The 23,731-nt window shown below is 44.7% G+C and overlaps 1 protein-coding gene across 2 annotated transcripts in view; it reads right to left on the bottom strand.

Annotated features, from left to right (window-relative positions):
• The window catches only part of cpe (carboxypeptidase E), a 120,150-nt gene that overhangs the window by 54,964 nt on the left and 41,455 nt on the right, over positions 1 to 23,731 (bottom strand). The window contains exons 2-3 of one of the 2 annotated variants that reach the window (XM_041196561.1): positions 8,588 to 8,713; positions 5,405 to 5,601 (exon numbers count right to left, since the gene is read on the bottom strand). In XM_041196561.1, coding sequence (XP_041052495.1) covers positions 5,405 to 5,601; positions 8,588 to 8,713 — 323 coding nt within the window. The remainder of the gene's footprint in view (positions 1 to 5,404; positions 5,602 to 8,587; positions 8,714 to 23,731) is intronic. The other variant, XM_041196570.1, reaches the window with a different exon arrangement.

Raw genomic sequence — 23,731 nt, 5'->3', positions numbered from 1 at the left:
TTCCAGTGAAGCTCAACGCAACTGGAGGAACAGCACCTCATCTTCCGACTAGGCACTTTACAGCCTTCCGGACTGAATATTGAATTCAACAATTTTAGATCATGAACTCTCTCCTCCATCCCCACCCCCTTTCCGATCCCCCCTTTTTTTCCAATAATTTATATAGATTTTTCTTTTCCCACCTATTTCCATTATTTTTAAATGTATTTCCATCCATTGTTTTATCTCTACCTTTTAGCCTTTTTTGATTCCTTCACCTCACCCCACCCCCACCAGGGCTATCTGTACCCTGTTTGTCCTGCTTTCTACCCTTAATTAGCACATTCCTTAGATAATATCACCACCTTCAACACCTCTTTGTCCTTTTGTCTATGACATCTTTTGGTTATCACCACCTATCACTGACCCTCTATCCAGCTCTACTTGTCCCACACCCCCTTAAACCAGCTTATATTTCACCTCTCTTCTATTTTTACATAGCTCTGATGAAGGGTCATTCGGACTTGAAACGTTAACTGTGTTCCTCTCCACCGATGCTGCCAGACCTGCTGAGTTTTTCCAGGTATTTTTGTTTTTGACTTAGTCCCAGTAGTGGCCGCTGCTCGAAAGTAGTTCTGCTGGGACTACAGAGCTGCCAGCCACCTCTTCGACCGGCAGCATTCTAAGGTGGGACTTCCTCCCCAGATGGGGGCAAAAGTCTCACCGTCAGCCAATTAGTCAATTTAACAAATGTTAAATGGTTGCAAGACAGCTGGTATCGACAGGGTTGCATTCCCTGCCAACATTTCAGATGGCAGAGTGAGATATCCTGCCATCTGAAAAATCCTGCCCTCGATAATAAAAAAAATTCTCAAAACTTCATTCAAAGCTTTTAAATCTCAAGTGGTTAATTTCTTTAAAAACAAACTTCTATTCAGACACCATATCTAAGACAGCTAATCCTTTAATAGCCTCTTTGAACTGTCAAGCTGTGAACTCAGGACTTGTTGAGATAATTGTAGCTTTTGAAACTCAGCCAAGCATTCATAATGACATATTGGTATGCCTTTGGTATAATGCCAACAAAGAACTCTACTGAAACTGCACAACCAGATGGTAATTTTTTTTTCTTACGTACACCAGATGGCCCATCAATCAAAGCAGTCTCGCAGAATGGTTTTTAACCCTCACTGACAGCTTAAACCTATTTTTACTCAGGTTTAAGATGCAGTGAATTTTTAAAACATTCAGATCTTGACAATTAAACTAACCTGAACTGCTTCAGTATCTGAGGAGTCATGAATGGTGCTGAATGTTGTGCAATTATCAGCAAACATCCCCACTTCTGATCTTATGATGGAAGGAAGGTCATTGATGAAACAGCTGAAGACGGGGACACTACCCTGACAAACTCCTGCAATGATGTCCTGGAGCTGAGATGACTGATCTCCAACAACCACAACCATCTTCCTTTGTGCTAGGTATGACTCCAACCAGCAAAGAGTTTCACCCCCAATTCCCACTGCCTCTAGTTTTGCTTGGGCTTCTTGATGCCACACTTGGTCAAATGCTGCCTTGATGTCAAGGGCAGTCACTCTCACTACACCTCTGAAGATCTGATCTTTTGTCCATGTCCAAATGCAGCAAAACAAGTGGCAAGTAACATTTGCACCACACAAGTGCCAAGCAATGACCATCTCCAACAAGAGAGAATCTAACCATCGTCCCTTTATGTTCAATGGAATTACCATCGCTGAAGGCTCCACTATCAGCGGGGGTTACCATTGACCAGAACCTGAAATGGACTAGCGATATAAATACTGTAGCTACAAGAGCCAGTCAGAGGCTAGGAATCCTGCAGCGAGTAATTCACCTCCTGGTTCTCCAAAGCCTGTCCACCATCTACAAGGCACGAGTCAGGGGTGTGATGGACTACTCTCCACTTGCCTGGATGAGTGCAGCTCCAACACTCAAGATGCTTGACACCAACCAGGACAAAGCAGCCCACTTGATTGGCACCCCCTCCAAAAACATTCACTCCCTCCACCACCAACGAACAATGGCAGCAGTGTGTACCATCTACAAGGTGCACTGCAGGAATTCACCAAGGCTCCTTAGACAGCACCTTCCAAACCCACAACCACTACCACCTAAAAGGACAAGGGCAACAAACACATAGGAACACCACCACTTGGACGTTCCCCTCCAAACCACAAACCATCCTGACCTGGAAATATATCGCCGTTCCTTCACTGTCGCTGGGTCAAAATCCTGGAAGTCCCTCCCTAACAGCAGTGTGGGGTGCCTACACCACATGGACTGCAGCGGTTCAAGAAGGCAACTCACCACCACCACTTTCTCATGGGCAATTAGGGATGGGCAATAAATGCTGGCCTAGCTAGCGACGCCCACATCCCATAAATGAATAATAAAAAAGAACCAAGGTTGTAATGAGGTCAGAAGCTAAGTGACCCTGGCAGGACCCAAACTGAGCATCAGTGAGCAGGTTATTTCTAAGCAAGTACTACTTGATAGCACCATTGATGACCCTTTTCATCACCTTACTGATGATTGAGAGTAGGCTGATGGGGCAGTAATTGGCTAGGTTAGATCTGTTGTGCTTTTTGTGTACAGGACATATCTGGGCAATTTTCGAAATTGCCACATAGATGCCAGTGTTGTAGCTGTACTGGAAGAGCTTGGCTCAGGGTGCGGCAAGTTCTGGAGCACAGGTCTTCAGTACTATTGCTGGAATATTGTCAGGGCCCATATCCTTTGCAGTATCCAGTGTCTTCAGCTGTTTCTTGATATCACATGGAGAGAATTGAATTGGCGGAAGGCTGGCATCTGTGATGCTGGGATCCTCCAGAGACAGGCTGAGATAAATCATCCACTCGACACTTCTGATAATCTTCACCTAAGATTCTTATTTTTGCCTTTGAATCCCTTCATAATCTAATCACCATCTATCTCTGTAAACTTCTCCAGCCCAAGGACCCCCTGAGACTGTTGTGTTCCCCCAACTCTGACCTCCTGTTCACTCGACCATTGGTGAGCATACCTTCACCCTGGCACACATACTGGACTTAAGTTTCGGAATTCCCCCCTAAATTGCCACCTACCTATCATCGGTTAAGATCTTTGTTGCCTTTAAAATTTAGTTGTGCATAGCTCATATATTTTAGTGAGCGGTCCCTTTAAATTCTTTTGCACAGCTGTGCACGTGTTATTGCTCATACAACAAGTCTCGAACAAGGCAAACTAAAATTCACCTCTTTGATCAAGCACCCCTAATATAACCTTCTTTGGTTTGGTGTTCATTTTGTCTGATTGCCTCTTTAAAGTGCATTGTAATGTGTTTCTACATTTTATAAACCAATGTTTCTGTATGATTGGCATACATTTGGAAGCTGACTCCATACTTCCTGATAATTTTGTCATAAGATCTCATGTCCATGGTGAAGGCAAGGGGACCACGATGGATAGTGCAGAGGAGAAGCTGCTGGGCCAAATGCAGTGGCTTCACAGTGAATGGCATGAGTGGAGCTGAAAGAGAGACACCAGTGGCACAGAGGTGGAGGGCAGAAAAGAGGCACTGGAGGAGAATGAAATGGTAACAGGTAAAGAGGTTGAGGAGAATGAGAAAGTCCGTCATAGGAAGTTATTTGTGACTATAGCCAATGCAGGTTAATGTTATGTTGGCACAGTGTCTTTTCAGATAATGATCGGCCCGAGGTGCTTTGCCAGCATTTAGTTTTTATTTTCAATTTTTATACATTTGCAGTTCTTTTCCCCAATAAAATGTAGTTAAAATCTGATGATTCTGGCTGCCCAGCTGCAATAGCATCACCAAGTATGGAACCAAGTACATATCTGGAAGGTCCCAGTTTAATCTCCAGTTTCTGTTGAGTTGCTGAGCTCAGAAGGTTGCTATTACCAATTCTGGTCTGGCTGGTAAGGACTTCCCATTTAGTGATCCCAACTGGAAACTGCAAAGTTATAACTATTGGATGGGAAAATGATCAGTCTTAGCTATGATGAACGGAATTTCACCCAACTTGCTAAACACATTCCAGACACAATGCCTTCAGAAGCAGAGCGAGAATAAAATCTGGTGAATTGTTTCAAGTCTTAGATGAGTCATCATAATCAGCAAAACTGAATGTTTCCAAGCACAGTTTTTCCCAACCAGATGGATATCCTTTCAAAGAAATGATATATCTGTGAATGGGATGTGGGGCAAATTCTGTTGTCACACTTGGGCCTGGATTTTAACCTATAGTTGAGTTCTATGTAAGCTTGAGGGAGAGGGGTCATTGCTGTTATGAGCTCGGGAAATCTAGAAGTACATGTCCTCCAAATATCCAACAGAATTTAACTGCAGGCCAGGACTCCTTTTGTTTCTGTAGAGCTCCCCCCCACCAACATTCAGCTTGATTGACAAGCTGGAAGCTTGTCAGTTGGGAAGCCTACTCCAAAGACAAGAACTTACGAGAAGAGGTAGGTGTACTGGGGGCGTGAGAGAGATTAGGCCGGAGCAGATGGTGTTGCAGAGGGGAAATAGATCATGGTTGGAGAGGTGGGGAGAAGATGATGGTCACGGCAGGGGGAGCTGAAAGTGGTCGTGAAAGGGGGAGCAGAACATTAGCCGCAAGGGGAGGGCAGATGGGAGGAAGGGAACTGACGTGGTCACAGAGAGAAGCAGGTGGTGGTCACGGAGGAGAGAAGCAGATGGTGGTCACAGAGGAGGGAATTAGATGGTGGTCACAGAGGAGTGAAGCAGACAGTGGTCATGGAGGAGGGAAGCAGACGGTGGTCACGGAGGAATGAAGCAGATGGTGGTCACGGAGGAATGAAGCAGATGGTGGTCACGGAGGAGGGAATTAGATGGCACCATGGAAGGGGTCAGTCGATGCTGGTCACAGAGGAGGGGGAAGTAGATGGTGGTCACAGATCAGGGAGCAGACAGTGGTCACGGAGGGAGTGAGGCAGACAGTGAACATGGGTGAAGTACTTGGTGGTCGTGACAGGTTCCTGTGGCGACTGGCGGGAGGGAGCAGCCAGATCATAGTGCAGCATTTACTGAATAGCTTATTGAGCCTGAAGGAAACACTCCTGCTCCTCCTAGCCCATAAGCAGTGCTATAAAGACACTTAGCTCATGGATTCAGCCCTTCTTTGCTCTTTGCGCTGGCCATGTTTCCAGAGGCTTGGAAAACCCAACCAGCAAAAGTTAAAAATAGAATCACAGTTAAAAATGAAGGTGGGAACCTTCTTATAATATTTAAATGCTCCCACTAAAATCAGAATTGGGCACGTTTGAGATGGGTTCATTTTCCTGTTCCAGATTTTTGCATTTTAATCTGACATAACCCAAATCCACCTGTCTTTTGGGAGCTAATGTTCAGCCCTTGGTGTCTGTTTACCTGTGTAGCTGCTTTCTCAAACCCATCAGGATTCATGGATGGCATGATGTGTATCCGTGTGCTGTGAATCAGACTGACAATCGTTTCATTTCCTTTTTGGTATTCATTGCACAGATGCTGTGCCAAGAAGACAAGCATCTCTCTTCCCACTGCCTCATTCCCATGCATGTTGCCAACGTATTTAAATTCTGGCTCCCCTGTAAGGCAAAAGACAGAGAAGAACAATAAGCAGTTTTCCGAAATTTAATGTTCACACACTTTAGGAACTAGTTAAACTGTTCACTGGGGATCTTTAAAGGGTGGTGTTATACTTAGCTCCAACACCAGAGATTTCTTTTGTTACCCATATCTCTTGACTGCTCTAGGCTATGCCTTAACTGTGATCAAGAGGATGGAAGCCCAATCTGCACTAAAGCCCACAATACCAGCCCAAGCCAGCTGCATAAAAGTCAACAGATCATCCCACTTTAATGCACTACATGGGAGGTACTTCATCCCTCCTTGGCTGCCCACAGAGACCGACATTGGTGGCAAAGACCTGACAACAGGTCTGGCCCCCACCTCCTGAGATAACAGCAACACGCTTATGGAGATCATGGAGGCTAAGCAGAGAGAGAGAGAGAGAAAAATCGCATGTATCTGTGAGCATGAATTTAACAGCATGGATGGGAGCAGACACAAGAAGAAAATAAAGCAGCAGCTTTTTACTCAAGTAGCAGGTGAAGTGAAAAGAAAGAGAAAGACTAAGCAAAAATCTTTTTTGAAAGGATTACAGAATGCTGCAAAGTGTTTACGTTGCCATCAACTGATTTACCGGGGATTAAACCGGTCTTCAGTGACAGCATAAAACAAGCAATAGTGAAACGGGAGCCTGTTTGACTTCAACAGAAAAGAAAGTCAGGGAATGAAATGAGTTTCTCATTTGTCTATTTTGTGCTAATGCCAAAAAGACAATTACCACCCTTCCCTCCCACCTCCCCCCCACCCCCCCCACCACAGAGTTTATAGCTTATTGCACGGCAAACACAGCCACCCCTGCAGAATAATAACAGTTCAAAACCAAAGATTAACATAAGAGCAAGGCCAAAATGGTCATTAGAATACCAATAAAAATTTGACAAGCCATTCACATCTAAAGAGAAATCAGTTGTGGTTTGAACATCTGTATATGGATGGGTTTGAAATAATATTCTAAAAAAGAATTGTGAAAGGTTGTAATTTTTGGGTGAAATTCTAATTTAACAATAACATATGTCACGCTTGCATTCACACATGGCAGACTGAAGAGTAACAACACTGGGAAAAATTGAAAGATTTACCATTTTTCACTCAAACATTTCCAGACCTGACATGTAGGTCAGAAGGACTGTAGCACTATGCATTTGCCCTCAGGCTCTAGGTCTTTCTGCCCTTTATCTATTTGATACCCAAATCTGATTTCAGAAGAGCAACTGCTGCTGCACCATCCTAACTGTTCCCTTCAACACCTCTCTAAGCGAGAAATTGTCAACTAAGTGCCAATTGTAACAAGTTCCCACTGAGAAGATGTTAAAAGGTTGCCCACTCATTTCATTTAGGAGCTTACAACAGAGCAGGCTTTCACTGCATTGGAGCTACGTTTAGTCTGTGAAAGGACAATGGTCTGCTAACACACCATGCTAGCCAGCCCCCCGACAAACACTCTTTTGTCGTTTTATAAATCACAGGCTTGTGTTAGTGTTTTCATTTCAAACTATAGCTCTAAAGTTAATTAAAACAAATCAAGCAAGGAAAGAGAATACATTGATGGTAATGGGACAAATGCAGTAAGCACATTGGGCTTTAGGCCAAGCACTTTGCAGACCAAAGGAATATATTAATTCACACACATTTACTTATAATATTGATTTAAAATTCCAACCGAAAATGCAAGGTAGAGCTACGGTTTGGGTGAAATTATCCCAAATTTGCACTAAGTGTGATAGTGGGTGGGAGAAAGAGTATTTTACCCACTGACTGCAATAGCGGCTTTTCACACTGAATCGTCCCAATCCCGCCTCATTAATCATGCATTCCCGGGAATGGTGGACGGGCTGTCACTTGGCCCATCACACCATCACCTCGCCGCTTCCTCACGCCAAGTGCCATTTTTAAAATGCAGCCATGTGCACACCTCTCAGTGCTTCCAGCCCAGGACTGCTGCACAGAAGACATGGCCCCGAAAGGCAAGAAGACTGCAGCTCCCCAATTCAGTGACAAGTCCCTCGAGTGCCTTTTGGACACCGTGGAGGCCCGCATGATGTCCTCTGCCCCTGTTCTGACTGCAGGAGGAGCCAACTTAGTTGGGATGGCAGTGAGGATCAGTGCCAATGCTGCACAGAAGATGTTGGCTATCCAATGGAAAAAGAGAATGAATAATCTCATCCATGCTGCCAGGGTAAGGCAACCATTTCATCATTCTAAACTCACACACTCACAAGCCCATCACACATTCACTGTCATCTCACTCACTGCCAGCTCAAGGGGCATCAGCACTTACACTCGCACACACACCCTTACATCTCCATCTGACCTCATCTCCTCTGGAGACTGCCTCCTCAGCCCTCACCATCTTGAAGCCACTTGCACAGATCAGCTTGTGCCCCACACACACATGGGATACCCCCTTCCCCAGTACAGCCTTCACCTTGCAGCCCCTTCCCCAAGCAAACCCGCGCCCTGCAGACATTGTGAAGCCACCCCAGCCTTTTGGCTGGTGTGGTAGGTAGAGACCTACCTACCTAGAGGCCCCCTTAAAGTGATGTGGTGCTGCCTGCGAAGCCTGAAGCTGATAACCATGAGTGCTGCCTGAAGCAAGACAGGCAAACAAACCTCAAAGTCCTGAGTGAAGTGCAGCTCGCCAAGTGCACGTTGCTTATGTACAGTTGTGAAACACGTCAGCATGCAATCACGCTGATGTGCTCAGATGATCCCGCGTGCGGAGGGTGATTCCAGCAAGCTGAGCTTATAACAATATGCAGGTGTAGTACAATGACTTTCACGATGTCTGACAGTGGGAAACACGGCCCTCTATTGAGCAGGTGATTGCAAACTGGTTTCACAACGTTGTGAAACCAATTTTTGACCTTCTCGCCGTATTGTCCGCTCACGCCACCAAACAAAGCCACTAAAGCAGATAAATTATACGGCACAAAGTGATATTACCCTTTCTCTTGAATGGACCGTTCTGTAGTGTAAGTCTTCTGTTTGTGCTGGTGCACTCTGCCAGGCACTCGCATCTGTTGAGTGGGTGGAGCAATGCTAAGGTCCAACATGTGCAGCATCGCTTGTCTGCACAGGTAAATAACATTTTTAAAATTGAAATAGTTTAATGACAGTTCCTGTAGATCAAGTGGGTTGAAAGGAGAGCAAGGATCCTATTTACATAATGAAGAGGCTCAATTACAGACAAAACCAAGCACAACCACTTCCATCCCCTGACCACTTTCCAAACCCATTCCCTCTGTACCAGCATCCAGGTAAAACTCTTTCCTCAAGTCATCAAGCAATGCATTTCCAAACTCTCACCTACCTATATTTCTGCTGCTATCAATCTACCTAGCTACTCTCTCATCTTAGATGCCCTTGTTCCCGATAAAACTTTCACTCTTTCCCACCTTAGTTGTTCCTTAAATCTCCACTTCCTGAGCTCTAACGGTCACAGACTGGTTTAGCCATCCATCACTAATGCTGCTGGACCATGTCAAGCACTAACAGGCTTCCTATTCCTGCACAAAAACCATAGGCCATTCCAGGATTATCCTGGACAGCAAAGATATCCCCGGACTTCTTGGGCGGATTTTCCAGTTTGAGGTGGGACCAATCCTGGCTCGTAGTTCCATCTCTGTTGCCAACCTGCCAGGAGGTGGAATTTTCACAGGGTTAATGGCAGGTCTGTTGCCCGATTAGTGGTTGGGGCATGGGAACAGAGACAGAATACTAGGGAAGCAGCCCAAATTCAAGCCCCAATCAACAGCCAACAAGAGAGGATCTTCATCTTCAAAGTAACTAGAGCAAATGGAGCACTAGACCCAGGATAAGGTAGGGGAAGGTTGGTTAGTAAAATTTTATTGCTGCTCAGTAGTTTGTATGTCCAAACATGCGCTTCTTTCCATCAAATAAAACTGTTTCATTGCTGCCACCCGTGTTCCCGCCAGGCTGCAGCTGGTGAGCTTCAGAGATCCCCTAATGGTCGCCCGCCCCATGTCAATCGCAGGAGGTCAGAAGGCGGGCTCTTAACAAGCTCTCTAATGAACACAACACCCACCTCGTCCTCGGGAGAGTCAGCAGAATCATGAACGGAGGTGGCGGACTGGCACACAGGCTACTGGTACCACCACTTTCCTACTGTCCCTCCTTCGTTCCATCCCGGTCTGACCGCTTCTTTCTACTGCAATGGCCTAGTGATTCCCGACTGGAAATTACAGAGGTGTGGCTACCAAGTGAGAAGGCAATCAGTCAGTCTTAGCTATGATGACCTCCATGGCGAACTAGCCAGCTGAAAATTACTGTCGAAGCTCACATATGACAAATGGAACATTGCTGAACTGCATTCCTCTGTGACTTGAGAACAGCAGAGGAAAACAAACTTTTGTTTGGCCCATCCTGAATAGAAAAAACTGCAAAATATTTTACAAGGAGATGACTATCCTTTCAGAGAAATACTACATCTGAGGATGGGTGACAACATTATTATTAGTATCCACGACCGTGCAGCATGTTCTGCTGTAACACTGGGCCTAGATTTTAGCCTGAGGCGAGCGCAAGGTGGGGCGGCAGGGGTGTTGCTATTATGAAGGTGGGAAACTCAGAAGACCAGTTTTCCTAAACATCCTGCATAACTTTCCTGCAGGCTGGGACTCCTTTAAGTGTTTTATTGTTAGGCTCCCGCCCACATTCAGCCAAATTGTAGTTATGGTGGGGAAGGGACAGGGAGCAAGCTGACCACAGGGAGCAGGAGCACGATGGGGTGGGGCAGGGATGAAGGAATGGGATTTACTGGACAGCTTGTTAGGCCTGGAACATCTTCTGAGACTGAGACTCCTTCTCCTGGCACAAGCAGTGCCAGAAAGGCATTCATCTTATTGACTCAGCCCTTCTCACCTTCTGTCAGATGACAAGTTCCCTCAGGCCTGTGAAGCCCAACCAACATGAATTCAAAATAGAATGACTGGCAAAATGAAGGCAAGCAGCCTCATTATAATGGAGAAAAATTACCATGCTGCTTCTCATGAATAGATTGAGCTGCCAACCTCCAGGATTGTTCTGGAGTCTCCAGGAGTTGAAGGTAATCTCCTGGACACCACTGTGTGCAATCCTGGAGAAAAATCATTGGGACAGTGTAAAAGATTGGGGGTTTTTTTGGTCATTTTCTTTGAGCTTTTCTCTTTACCAGATATAAAAATGTTGCAAATGGGGAGAGAAAAAGGCTCTTTAGCTGTCAGTCAAGCATCATCCAATTGGGTAATGAGTTTTTTTGCTTTCCAATTGGCATAGGAAAGCAGTGCATCACAAGGATAGATGCAGTGGCCAACTAATGGCTGGAGAGTGGGAACAAGACATGTGATGAAACCTCCAGGAATACATTGAATTACAGTTGCCATCTCCAATCACCCATCCTGTGTCCCGTTTCCATTAAAACTAGGAGTGGATGTGTTCAACTTGAAATCCTGCACCTGTTCCAGATATTCTGCCTTTTAACCTTTGACATGACCCCAACAGACCCATTTTAGTGAGTTAAGTTTCATCCCTTGGTCTCGATTTACCTGTAAAGTCACTTCACGGTTGAGATAACATTGGAATAATAAACAATTTATCAAGATATTAATCAAAAATAGAGGAAAAGCATCTCACTGATGTAAAACAGAGTTGAAATGAATTAATTACATGTGTGTGGTCTACCCCTCAACACAAAACTGTACCATTTCTAGAGCACTATGCTGAATGCTAATTGTGAACCAGACCACTGTCATTTTTGCAATTAAAAACAGGGTGCAAATTTTGGTGCACACTGCAGGCTTATTGTACATTTGGTACTGTGATATGCTATAATCAATTATAGCGAGGTTTATGCTGGATCTGGCAGATAAATAGAATGTCTCCAATTTTAAAGTTGTTGAGCTTAATTACAAATGAATCCCCTAATAAACTATGATGAATAGGATCAATATAGGTACAAGAATATTAAAAGAGAAGAGTGAACTATACCCAAATGTCTTACAATGATACGTTTCTATTATCTTGTCAAGCCAACTATGTACAGCGCAATGCTCGACCTGGAAACCTTAACTAATATATTGGAAACTTGTCTCATTTATACATATTGAAAAGTATTTTAATTGCTTTGTTTCCTTCCAAATTACAGGAAAAAGCTTAACTGATTCAAGCTTAAAATGGATTCACATCAATTTTTTATAGTGATAAATTACTGTCCTAGATGTTTGGATAGTTTCCTACTGATTGGATTGTATGATTGAGTCCCGCAGTTGCCTACTATATATTATTTGTTAATTGTTCTGCAACATTTGAAAATTGTATAATTGAACTGCAGCATTGTCAAGTTTATCTGCAAATGTTGACTTTAAAAAAACTCTATAAAGCTAAATGCAAGAGATTGCTTTGGCTGTACTGACCTCTAAACAAGTAGAAGACTCACTTTTCATTGCCTATTTGTAGAGTTCATTCTCTACAATCTGCTGCAATGTATAAGTGACTACTCGCATTCACCTATCAGCCCTCTGCTCACCGAGCTACATTGGCTCCAAGCCAAGCAACAGTGCAATTTTAAGAGTCTCTTCCCTTTTTTCACATCTCTCCATGGCCTCACCCCTCCCCTTCTCTATAATCTCCTCCAGCTCAACAACCCTCCGATATCTGTGCACATCTAAGGGCGGAATCATCCCAGATTTGCACTAAGTGCAGTAGCGACAAGAAAAATAACGTTGTACCCGGCCACAATGGCTTTTCGCGCCGTATCATCCCAATCCAACCTCATTAATTATGCAGCCACAGGAAACACGACGTCTCACTGGCCAGCAGCCTCTGAATCCCTGCCATTCCGTTACCTCACCATTCCCTCACTCCGGGCGCCATATCAAAACTGCAGTCATCCACACAGTTCTCAATGCTTGCAGCCCAGGGCTGCTCCAGTGGCCTTGAAAGCCAAGGAGAGTTCAGTGACTCATCACTAGAATGCCTTTCAGAAGCCCGCCAGGATGTCCCTGCTCTGACCACAGGAGGTCCAGCGATCTCACCACTCCAGCTTGGGAGGCGTTGGCAGTGATGGTCAGTGCCTACAATGCACAAAAGAGGTTCGCCATCCAGTGCAGAAAGAGGATGAATGATCACATTCATGCTGCCAGGGTAAGGCTAGCATCTCATCGCTCTAAACTCACACACCCAAGCTCATCCCACATTCACTGGCATCTCACACACTGCCAGCTCAAGAGGCATCACCATTCACTCTCACACATACTCTTCCCATGAGCCCCCTATAAGTGATGTGGTGCCACCTGTAAAGCCTGGAGCTGATGACTGCCAGTGCTGCCCAAAGCCAATCAGCAAATAAACCTCGAAGCTCCAAGCCAAGTGTAGCTCACCAGCTGCACGTCACTTATGTACAGTTGTGAAACACGTCAGCATGCAGTCACGTTGACGTGCCCAGATGGTCCGGTGTGGGGGGTTGATTCTGGCGAGCTGGGCCTATAATGATATGCAGATGTATTACAATGAAATTCCCTATGTCCGACGGCCCGCCTTTGATAGGCAAAGTGGACGATTGGTGCTTGAGACAGATCGTTTCCCTGAGTTACCATGTGTCCCAGTGTCAGAGGCAGAGCAGTGTTCCAAACCACTGCTGCCCTCTGGCCCAGAGCCCCAGCAGAGCCCAGGGAGGAACCCCACTGCCTCCTCCTGGGATCTGTAAACAGCTCCTGGGGATGCTGGACGATGGATTCCTGGTCTTAGATCTGGATGGAGTCTGTGCCAAGGCCCAAGCCTATTATGTTGCTCTGTTTTCTCCACATCCGTCCAAAATGGATGCTCGCATAGTCTTTTGGGTGGACCTGCCAAAGGCTGGTCCAGAGGGCCCCAAAGGTCAGCCTGGAGGGCGCCAAGTGGCTCAATGCTCCATTCATTGGCTCAAGGGGCAAGTCCCCATGGCTGAACGAACTGACCATAGAGCATTTGGGACATTCTGGGGGGCAACTACATGTGGATCCCAGGGAAAAGTCTGGCGACCAGGAGACGCCCCACTCCTGGTTTAGGGCCATCATTGTCCTTTTGCCCAAGAGTGGCAATCTCCACTTGCTTAAGAACGAGCACTCACCTCAGCACTGACTATAAGGACTTTATCTGCTGGCCTTGGCACCATGCTGGCCCACCTGATCCACCCGAACCAGTTGTACACTGTCCGTGGTTGAACCATCCACAATAACATCCATGTTGGCTGGGACCTGATCCACTATTTTCAGAGAGCTAGTCTGTCAATCACCTTTCTTTCCCTGGATCAGAAGAAGGCATTCAACAGGGTGGATCACAAATACTCAAACTCTGCGGCAATTCGGGTTCAAGATGCATTTCGTCACCCAGGTTTGACTTTTGTCTGTCGCTGCGGAGTCTCTAATGAAGGTTAATGGGTCCTTGATGGCGCTATGGGAGAGGGGCATGTCAGAGATGCCCATAGATTCTAGTGGTTCAAGAAGGCAGCTCACCGCCACCTTCTCAAGGGCAACTAGGGATGGGCAATAAATGATGACCCAGCCAGTGAAGTCCACATCCCGTGAATGAGTAAAAAAAAAGTGTCTAGCCAGTTGTATTCCATCTCCATGGAGCCTTTCCTATGCCTCTTGCGGGGGAGGTTGAAGGGACCGCCTCAGCGCGGACTATATGTGGAAGACTTCATCGCTGCTTACGCCAATGACATGCTCCTCATGGTCACGGATCCCGTTGACCTGCAGAGGATGCACAAGTCTCAGCAGGCCTACTCCATGGCGTCCTCCGCCAGGATCAACTGGGGTAAACATTCTGGACTCCTGGTTTATCAGTGATGGACTGACTCCCTGCTGGAGGAGGTCGGATCGTGCCTAGCACAAAGGAAGATGGCTGTAGTTGTTGGAGACCAATCATCTCAACCCCAAGACATTGTTCAGGAATTCCTCAAGGCCGTATCTGGGGACAACCATCTCCAGTCTCGTCATCAATGGCCTTCCCTGCACCATAAGGTCAGAAGATAAGATGTTTGCCAATGACTGCAAAGAGTTCGGTTCCAACTGCAACTCACTCCTCAGATAATGACGCAGCCTGTGTGCTAATGTGTAGCAAGACATGCACACCATTCACTTTTGAGCTGATTATTGGCAAGTAACATTCATGCCACACAAGTGCTAGACAATGATATCTCCAAAAAGAAAGAATTTAACCATCGCCCCTTGACATTCAATGGTATTACCATCACTGTATCCCTCACTATCAACACTTTGAGGTTTATCATTGACCAAAAACTTAACTGGACCAGCCACTATTTTTATAAGTACTGTGACAATAAGAGCAGTTCAAAGGCTGCAAGTTCTGCAGCAAATAACTCACCTCCTGACTCCCCAAACCCTGTCCATTATCTACAAGTCAAACAAGTCAAGCCTGTGATGGAATACTCTTCACTCACCTGGATCAGTGCAGCTCCAACAATACTCAAGAAGCTTGACAACATCCAAGACAAAGCAGCCTGTTTGATTGGCACCCCATCCATCATATTCCCTCCACTAGCCATGCACAGCAGCTGCAATGTGTACTATCTGCAGCATACTCTGCAGTACTTCACCAAAGCTCTTTTTGACAGCACATTCCACATCCGCAACCTCTACCACCTAAAGGTCAAGGGCAGCAGATGCATAGGAACACCACAGCCAGCAAGTTCCCCCCCAAACCAATTTGACTTGGAATTATATCACTGTTCCTTCATCGCCATTGTGTCAAAATCCTGGAACTCCCTTCCGAACAGCACTGTGGGTGTACCTACACCACGGGGACTGCAGTGGCTCAAGAGGATGGCTAACCACCACCTTCAAGGTCATTTAGGGATGGGCAATGCATGCTGGCCATGCCCGTGATGCCAGAATCCCATGAACAAATAAAACAGTTGTGCAACCCGCTTCAGGCCTGACTGCAATATTTAAGAGGGGTAGCAAAATGGGCAGAGATCCTGGGTACTATTTTTACCCAATTGCAGATTATTAGGCTCTATCTGGGGGACCGGTTAGCTCAGTTGGCTAGATGGCTAGCATGTAGAGCAGATGAACGCCAACAGCATGGGATTTGTTCCTATTCTGGCTGAGGCAGACTTGGGGCCTGCCTCTGCTTCCTACCCATAGTAAAAAAAAATCAAATAGTGGCCAAAGACCAGCCTTCAGGCAGAGAACTTAGGAAGAAGAAGGTCCTATCTGCACCTGTTCTGAAAAAGATAGATCATAATAGATATAAATATTCATTTCTATATGTTTTCCTGTTTTGCAACACAGCAGAACACCCGAAAGCAGAGTCACATGGTAGATTTCATTCATTTATTAAGCAAAAAGATGGAAACAGCAATAATAACAAGCCTGTTGATGAATTAAAAGGATAAATCATTTAACATTTATTTTTCTGCTATTTAGACTGAGGCATTAATCTATTTAAAATCAATGAGTCAACATACTAGAAATGTCACACAAAAGTTAAGCACTTACAAGTTGGTAATTATTATTGGTGATATTAACTTATACCGCTAGTATTAATTTTCATCCCGAAAAGAAGCAAGCTCTATCATGCAGGCACCTGACTTACAAGGCTGAAGCTTGTGATTTCTGGAAAAAATTCTTCTTCTACATTACGTCATTGAGTAGAAACTTCTTTAACCCCTAACATTTGATCCTAGGTTATAGTTTGAGCTTTTTCCCAAAAATGTTATGTTACAGTCGCAGCATAGAGGCAGTTTCCTAAGTAGATCAATGACTAGACTTTCTGATTTTTGTGACTTTAATGCTGCAGGAGGCTATAAGATATTGCTTATGTACGAATAATGCCAACCAAGAAACCAGGGCTTGAGTCTCCTATCACTGAAAACCTGCACCTCTATACATGAGGTGAGTAGGATTGCATGCCAAAGGACTATCAAATTTCCTTTTAGCCACAGTAGAAGCCAGGGGAATGCCCATCATGCTTTGTCAGAAAATACTTATTGTAGCCCTTCCAAACTGTGCACTTTTCAAGAGCAGTTTCACTGCTGAGAGCACAAGATTGCAATGACCCCTATATATATTAGTAAGGACATTTGAACCTTAAACAAAATTCAAATTGGTTTAAATCTAAAATCTGCAATGCAAGACTGCTTAAACCTCACATTATGGAAGGAAAGCTCATCCAAATTACTTTTATGCCTCAAACCAAGTCCTGTTTCCCTATCACCCATCTGCTCACTGACCTATGTTGGCTCCAGGTCAAGCAAAAATTCTCATTCCAGTTTTCAAATCCTTCCATGGGTTCATGCCACCCCATATAACCACCATCTACCCCAACCCCCGCCCCTCCCCCACCCCCCCACCCCCCCACCAACCCCCAATCTATGTAATCTCCTCCAGCCTCACAACCCTCCGAGATATCTGTGCTCCTCTAATTCTGGCCTCTCGATTATCCCTGAGTTTAATCACTGCACCATTGGTGGTCACACCTTCAGTTACCTAGGCCCCAGGATCTGGAATTTCCTCTGTACACCATTCCGCCTCTTTATTTCACTTTCCTCCTTAAAACGCTCCTTAAAACCTACCTTTGACCTAGATTTGGTCATCTGACCTAATATCTCCTCATTGGGTTTGGTGTCATATTTTGCTTTATAACATTACTGTAAAGCTCCTTGGAATGTTTTACTGTATTAAAGGCACTATACAAAAAGTTATTTTTGCTATTAATGGTTTGTAAAGACAGTACATAGCCAATGGACAGATTATTTCCGTTTTGATTATTTGTGTGTGATTAGTGCATGTTAAACCAGTGTTATTCTCAAGACTTCCTGGACAGATAGTTGCAGGGTGTTAGTAATCAGGGATAGTTTAAGTCAGTTATATTTATATTTGTGGGTGTGAGGAATGAGTTTTAGCTTTAAGTTTAAGCTTGATTTGTGTTTCTGTATTGGTGTGTTGAGAAAGGGGAAACTTGAGTTTTGGTTTCACTCTAAAAGATGCCTGCATTCTAATGAGGTTTTATGACGCTTGAGGGGAAGTTAAACAAATACGAGGTAGAAAAAAAATTGTGTTGTTGCGTAGCAACTGGGGTCCAGAGAGAGGGGCCTACAGAGACAGAGAAAAAAAGAAAAGTAGTTTCAGGTTAGCTGAAAGGAGCTGCCAGGAGAAGCAGTTTAGGAGAGTCCTAAACTAAAGAGGAAGCCAAAACCAGGCAGTGGAACAGGGAAAAGGTCACAAGAAGACCTTCTAGTTAAAGGAAGAAAGAACAGGAATCCCGAAAAGGTCCTGTTAAGTGAAGTCAAGAGTGAGAAGTAGAGTAAGGCTCCAAGCTTAAAAGGAGAAAGCTGTAGAATGCAGACTTAAAGCAAAATAGGCTGCGAGAAGCCAGGAGATCCAAGGAGACAGCCAAAGGTCTGTAACTCCTTACTGTGGGCATGTAAACTAGTGATGTTCTGTTGACACAGCTGAGTATCTATGGGAGAGCGTGTGGAAGGCAAAGCTTGAATACACGTGGTGATCCAGGGGAGAGGAGGCCCAGAGGTGGACCCTCGGGAAGGCATCAGAGAGAAAGAGTCATTTGGGAGAAGATTCCAAAGCAGTTTGTTCAATAGTGGAGGTTGGAAATCCTCATGTGAAAGACAGAGTTCAGTGAAACCGGTTGGCTCACAGTGTGACAAGCCTCTGGGGGAGTTGATGAAGGATCATTTGTTTGGGGTAGCACCCCACTTAGTTTCAGAGTGTGGTGTGCCTGACCACAGGTCACCTATTGGTGTACATGGACTACATACTTACTGTGAACATTATAGTGCAAGAAACCCTTTGTAATTTGTGTTAACCTCACAAATCTGTATGTGTCTGTAAAGGTATAGTTATGGGTGAAGGAGTAGTACAATATTGTTCATCTTGTTGAAAGTTTTCTTCTTTTGTTAAAAGTTCATTAACTGACTCCTGTGACTCTGTTCAGTAGCTGCCCTCCATGCTTCTAAACAAAAAATAAAAATTAGGATCTATCAAGTTGGGTTCCACCCTTGGATCCAACTTGCCCAGTAGTAACACCAGCTGGGATCATTACAAGAATGCCACTTCTTTTACTCCAAAAATGTGCTCAAACTTAGAGGAGTCCACCTGCTGCCCAATGTGAACAGATTCTGTCCTTCACACTTAACCATAAGCCTAAGGGAGATTGCTATTTTTGGGCTAACTTAAGTTAATTTTATGTTGTGGGGCCACATCCACTATAAACAGGGTTAAACGGGCCCAAACTCAGACCCTGCAGGAATACTATAGCCAGTAATGAAGGAAGAGTTCTGTTCTATTACTCTGGATTGGAATCAAACCCAACAAGGAGACAGCGCGCAGTGTACTAATTTGAATACTTGATTTCTCTGTGCAGAATCATTATGCAGGAACACATCACTAGAAATCTTTCACGTTGACTCTCATTTAGTTCAAAGCTATGAAATTGAGGTATCTCTGTGTTTCTTTTGCTAAAAACCATCTCCCTTAACCTAGCAACAAACTTAGAGACCCACAAAGAATTTGCTCAATGATTCAGCCGTTGGGATAAAGGAGAAAGATTTGGCAATGCAAATAGCAATCCCACAACCAACGGATCAGATCTAACTTCTGCAGTCCTGCCACCTCCAATCATGAATGGTGTTGGATAATTGAACAACTCACTGGAGGAGGAGCCTCCACAAATATTCCCATCTTCAATGATGAAGGAGCCCAGCACATCAGTGCAAAAGATAAGGCTGAAGCATTTGCTACAATCTTCAGCCAGAAGTGCCGAGTGGATGATCCATCTCAGCCTCCTCCAGAGGTCCCCATCATCACCAAGCCAGTCTTCAGCAAATTTGATTCACTCCACTTGATATCAAGAAATGGCTGAAGGCACTGGATACTGCAAAGGCTATGGGACCTGACAATATTCTGGCAATAGTACTGAAAAATTGTGCTCCAGAACTTGCCGCGCCCCCAGCCAAGCTGTTCCAGTACAGCTACAACACTGGCATCTAACCAGCTATGTGGAAAATTGCCCAGGTATATCCTGTACACAAAAAGCAGGACAAATCCAACCCAGACAATTACTGCCCTATCAGTCTACTCTCAATCATCAGTAAAGTAACAGAAGGGGTGGTCAACTGTGCTATCAAACAGCACTTACTTAACAATAATCTGCTCTCTGACACCCAGTTTGGGTTTCGCCAGGGCCACTCAGCTCCTGACCTCATTACAGCCTTGGTTCAAACATGGACAAAAGATCTGAACTCCTGCGGTGAGGTGAGAGTGACTGCCCTTGACATCAAGGCCGCATTTGACCGAGTGTGGCATCAAGGAGCCCTAGCAAAACCGGAGTCAGTGGGAACCGGGGGGAAACTCTCCACTGCTTGGAGTCATACCTAGCACAAAGAAAGATGGTTGTGGTTCTTTAAGGTCAGTCATCTCAGCTCCAGAACATCACTGCAGGAATTCCTCAGGGTAGTGTCCATGGCCCAACCATCTTCAGCTGCTTCATCAATGACCTTCCTTCCAACATAAAGTCAGAACCGGGGATGATCGCTGATGATTGCACAATGTTCAATGTGCAGCATTCACAACTCCTCAGACACTCAAGCAGTCCATCTCTAAATGTAGCACAGCCTGGACAATATCCAGGCTTGGGTTGACAAGCAACAAATAACATTCGCGCCACATAAGTGTCAGGCAATAACCATCCCCAGCAAGAGAGAATAAAACCATAACCCCTTGACGTTCAGTGGCATTGCCATCACTGAATCCCCCATTATCAACATCCACGGGTTACCATTGGCCAGAAACTGAACTGGACGAGCCATATAAATATTGTGGCTACAAGAGCAGGTCAGAGGCTAGGAATCGGGTGACAAGTAACTCAGCTCCCGACTCCTCAAAGCCTGTCCACCATCTACAAGGCACAAGTCAGGAGTGTGATGGAATACTCCCCACTTGCTGGGATGAGTGCAGCTCCAACAACACTCAAGAAACTTGGCACCATCCAGGACAAAGCAGCCTGCTTGATTGGCACCACATCCACAAACATTCGCTCCCTCCACCACTGACATACAGAGGCAGCAGTGTGTACCATCTACAAGATGCACTGCAGGAATTCACTAATTCTCCTTCAACAGCACCTTCCAAACCCATGACCACTACCATCTAGAAGGACAAGGGAAGCAGATAGATGGGAACATCACCACCTAGAAGCTCCCCTCCTAGCCACTCACCACCCTAACTTGGAAATATACCGCCGTTCCTTCACTGTCACTGGGTCAAAATCCCGGAACTCCCTTCTTAACAGCACTGGGGGTGTACCTACACATCATGGACTGCAGCAGTTCAAGAAGGCAGCTCACCACCACCTTTTCAAGGGCAACTAGGGATGGGCAATATATGCTGGCCCAGCCAGCAAAGCCCACATGCTATGAATGAATAAAATAAAGTTTCAACCCCCTAGAGTGTAATAATGTCCAGGCGGTCACATATGGACAGTCACAATTAAATCAATATGCTCTATATTCCTCTCAAACCTGTGAGTTCCTCTTACCTTCTGCTCGAGAGCAAAGCACTACCAGGCTTTCGAACCAACAGCATCTTCCCAGAATGAATCTGTGCATCTAAAATGGAACACATAATCTGTGCAGTAAAGGGGAGGTTGGAGTTAGTTTCAGCAGAATGGCTGCTGGCTACTCATTGTGAGTTTATTTCCAAAGCACTCCCTTCAATGCCTCAGTAAATGAGCCTGGAGGGACATCCCTCCCCCCAGTTGAAAGCTTTTTTCCCCCAGGAATCAAGCAAAGCACCGAGGATGCAGGCCCCACACATGTGTACATTATGCAGTGTCAGCTACCTGTATTAAAGATGGCGTAGACGAAACAAACATAGAAGAGAGTTGGAAAGCAATGAAGGTGAACAAGGCAAAAGAGAGCTTCCCTGCTCCTTTCGCTGCTGACGTTGCAGCACATGATGAAACATATGCCCAGGCTGGATACTGGCAAAGGAAGCAAGTGCATTCCAGTCTCCTGAAATGCTTTGATAAAAGCAAAATACTGCGGATGCTGGAAATCTGAAACAAAAACAGAAAATACTGGAGAAACTAAGCAGGTCTTCAAAGCTCTGAAGAAGGGCCAAACAGACTCGTAAACTCTGTTTCTCTCTCCACAGACCTGCTGAGTTTAATCAGCATTTGCTGTTTTTGTTCCCGAAATGCTTTTTTTGGCCACCAGGAGATTGATACTTATTCCAGTGGACTCCTGACAATCCAGGAGGGTGGATTGGTGGCTGGTGATCTCCCGCAATTGGAGTTAACCACGCATAAATGTGAAAGCATTGATTAATATATCGAATGTTGTGATGCTGCTGTCTTGCTGCCTGAACTAACAGATACCAATCTAAGAGCACCTAAAGAGACACCATATTATTGTTTATAATGACACATTTGGTAGACCTTACAGCCTGCAATTAATGATGAAGACATGATGCAATGATCTAAATTACATCCAATTACCACCTTCACTGCATATGAAACCATCATGAGCTATTGACGCATGTCTCTACCAGCTCATAGTCCCCTTATTTCCCACAAGTCCCATCCCACTAAACAAAAATGTATCCACTAAACAATTTTTCATGAAGTCATTACAATTGAAAAATCACTGCAAGCAAATATGCACACTCCTATGCAAACTTACTGTTGCACAATGTGCAATTGCACAGTGATCTAACATACATTTATTTCGCTTTCAACAAGGCTCTCTGAAACACTCTACGAACATGACTCAAAGATTGATGACGATGTTCCTGTCCATCTGATGTACTATTTACCATTCTGAACATGAGATGTTTACAAAGGCTCTTTCATATCAGCATGTAAAGAGTTGAAGTTTCATACTGTAATTCTAATCTCTTAATGGTTAAACCATCTATTAATCACCTTTGTAACTTAAAGATCAAATCCCAGATTTAAAGGGCTTATCTAATACAAAAGCAACAACAAAATAATAGACAAAATAAGGCAGCCCTGTGGCTTAAACCATAGGCTGAATTTTTCGCTGAGCAGGCGGGCATGCCCGACCTGCTCAAGCGTAAAATGACACGCGATGATGTCAGGCCAGCTTCCTGACGTCATCATATATTTGCGCGATATTTCAGTCGGTAGGCGCGCACAGGAGTCAGCAGCATGACCGCCAACAATTAACAGGCCTATTAAGGCCATTAAAGTATTAATTGAATGCAAATTTTCGCTGCATGTCCAACCTTTCAGTTGGCAGACAGGCGAAAAGGCCAAGTGGCAATTGGATTTTTTATGAAACCTCACACATAGGCAGGATGGGGTTTCCAAAGGGAATTAAAAATAAAATAGAAGTTTTGAAATATCATTTATAAGATGTCCCTGCTCAAGTGACAGAGTCATGAGGGGCGTTATTAACATTGATAAGTTTTTAATTTTTTATTTAAATATCTTCAGCTCCCTGAGGCAGCTCTGTGCTGAAATTGATGTTTTGGGGCACGATCACATGCGGCGATCGGCTTTGCGACTGCTCCTGGGCCCATCCACCACACCCACCCAACAAGGTAAAACTCCTGCCCCACGAATATCAGAACTGTCCCATTGTCAGGTAGTGTAACCAACACTTTTGTCAACAGCAATGAACTAGTCTGTGTTAGTAGATACAATTGATACCCACTATAATTAAAATTGGGGAGACATTGGCATAGTGGTAATGTCGCTGGACTAATAACCCAGGGCCATAAGCTCATTATCTTCCTTTCATGTCTTAAAATGGTAGTGGATTATTAGAAATGTTTGAATGTTAAAGGAACTTTGTTTTCATGTTGGACAGACAATTCCAGAAACAGCCAAGAACTTCCGACTTTAAACCTCCATTCCCCCAACCTAAATCATTTTTAAGCGTCAATTCAACTCATTGGAAAGTTATAATGTGATGCACAATTTAAATAGAAGGTACAGGAGGGTGTCTTATATATATTTAAACATTATTAAAATCAATTCACAGTAAGGCAACTAACAGGGGCTCAATCATTATAACAAGGACTATTCCACACTAACGGCTACAAA

This window comes from Carcharodon carcharias, chromosome 1, assembly GCF_017639515.1.
Source record: "Carcharodon carcharias isolate sCarCar2 chromosome 1, sCarCar2.pri, whole genome shotgun sequence".
NCBI classification, from domain to species: Eukaryota; Metazoa; Chordata; class Chondrichthyes; order Lamniformes; family Lamnidae; genus Carcharodon; species Carcharodon carcharias.
The sequence above is the reverse complement of the archived record's forward strand: the minus strand, read 5'-3'. Positions and strand labels throughout refer to the sequence as shown.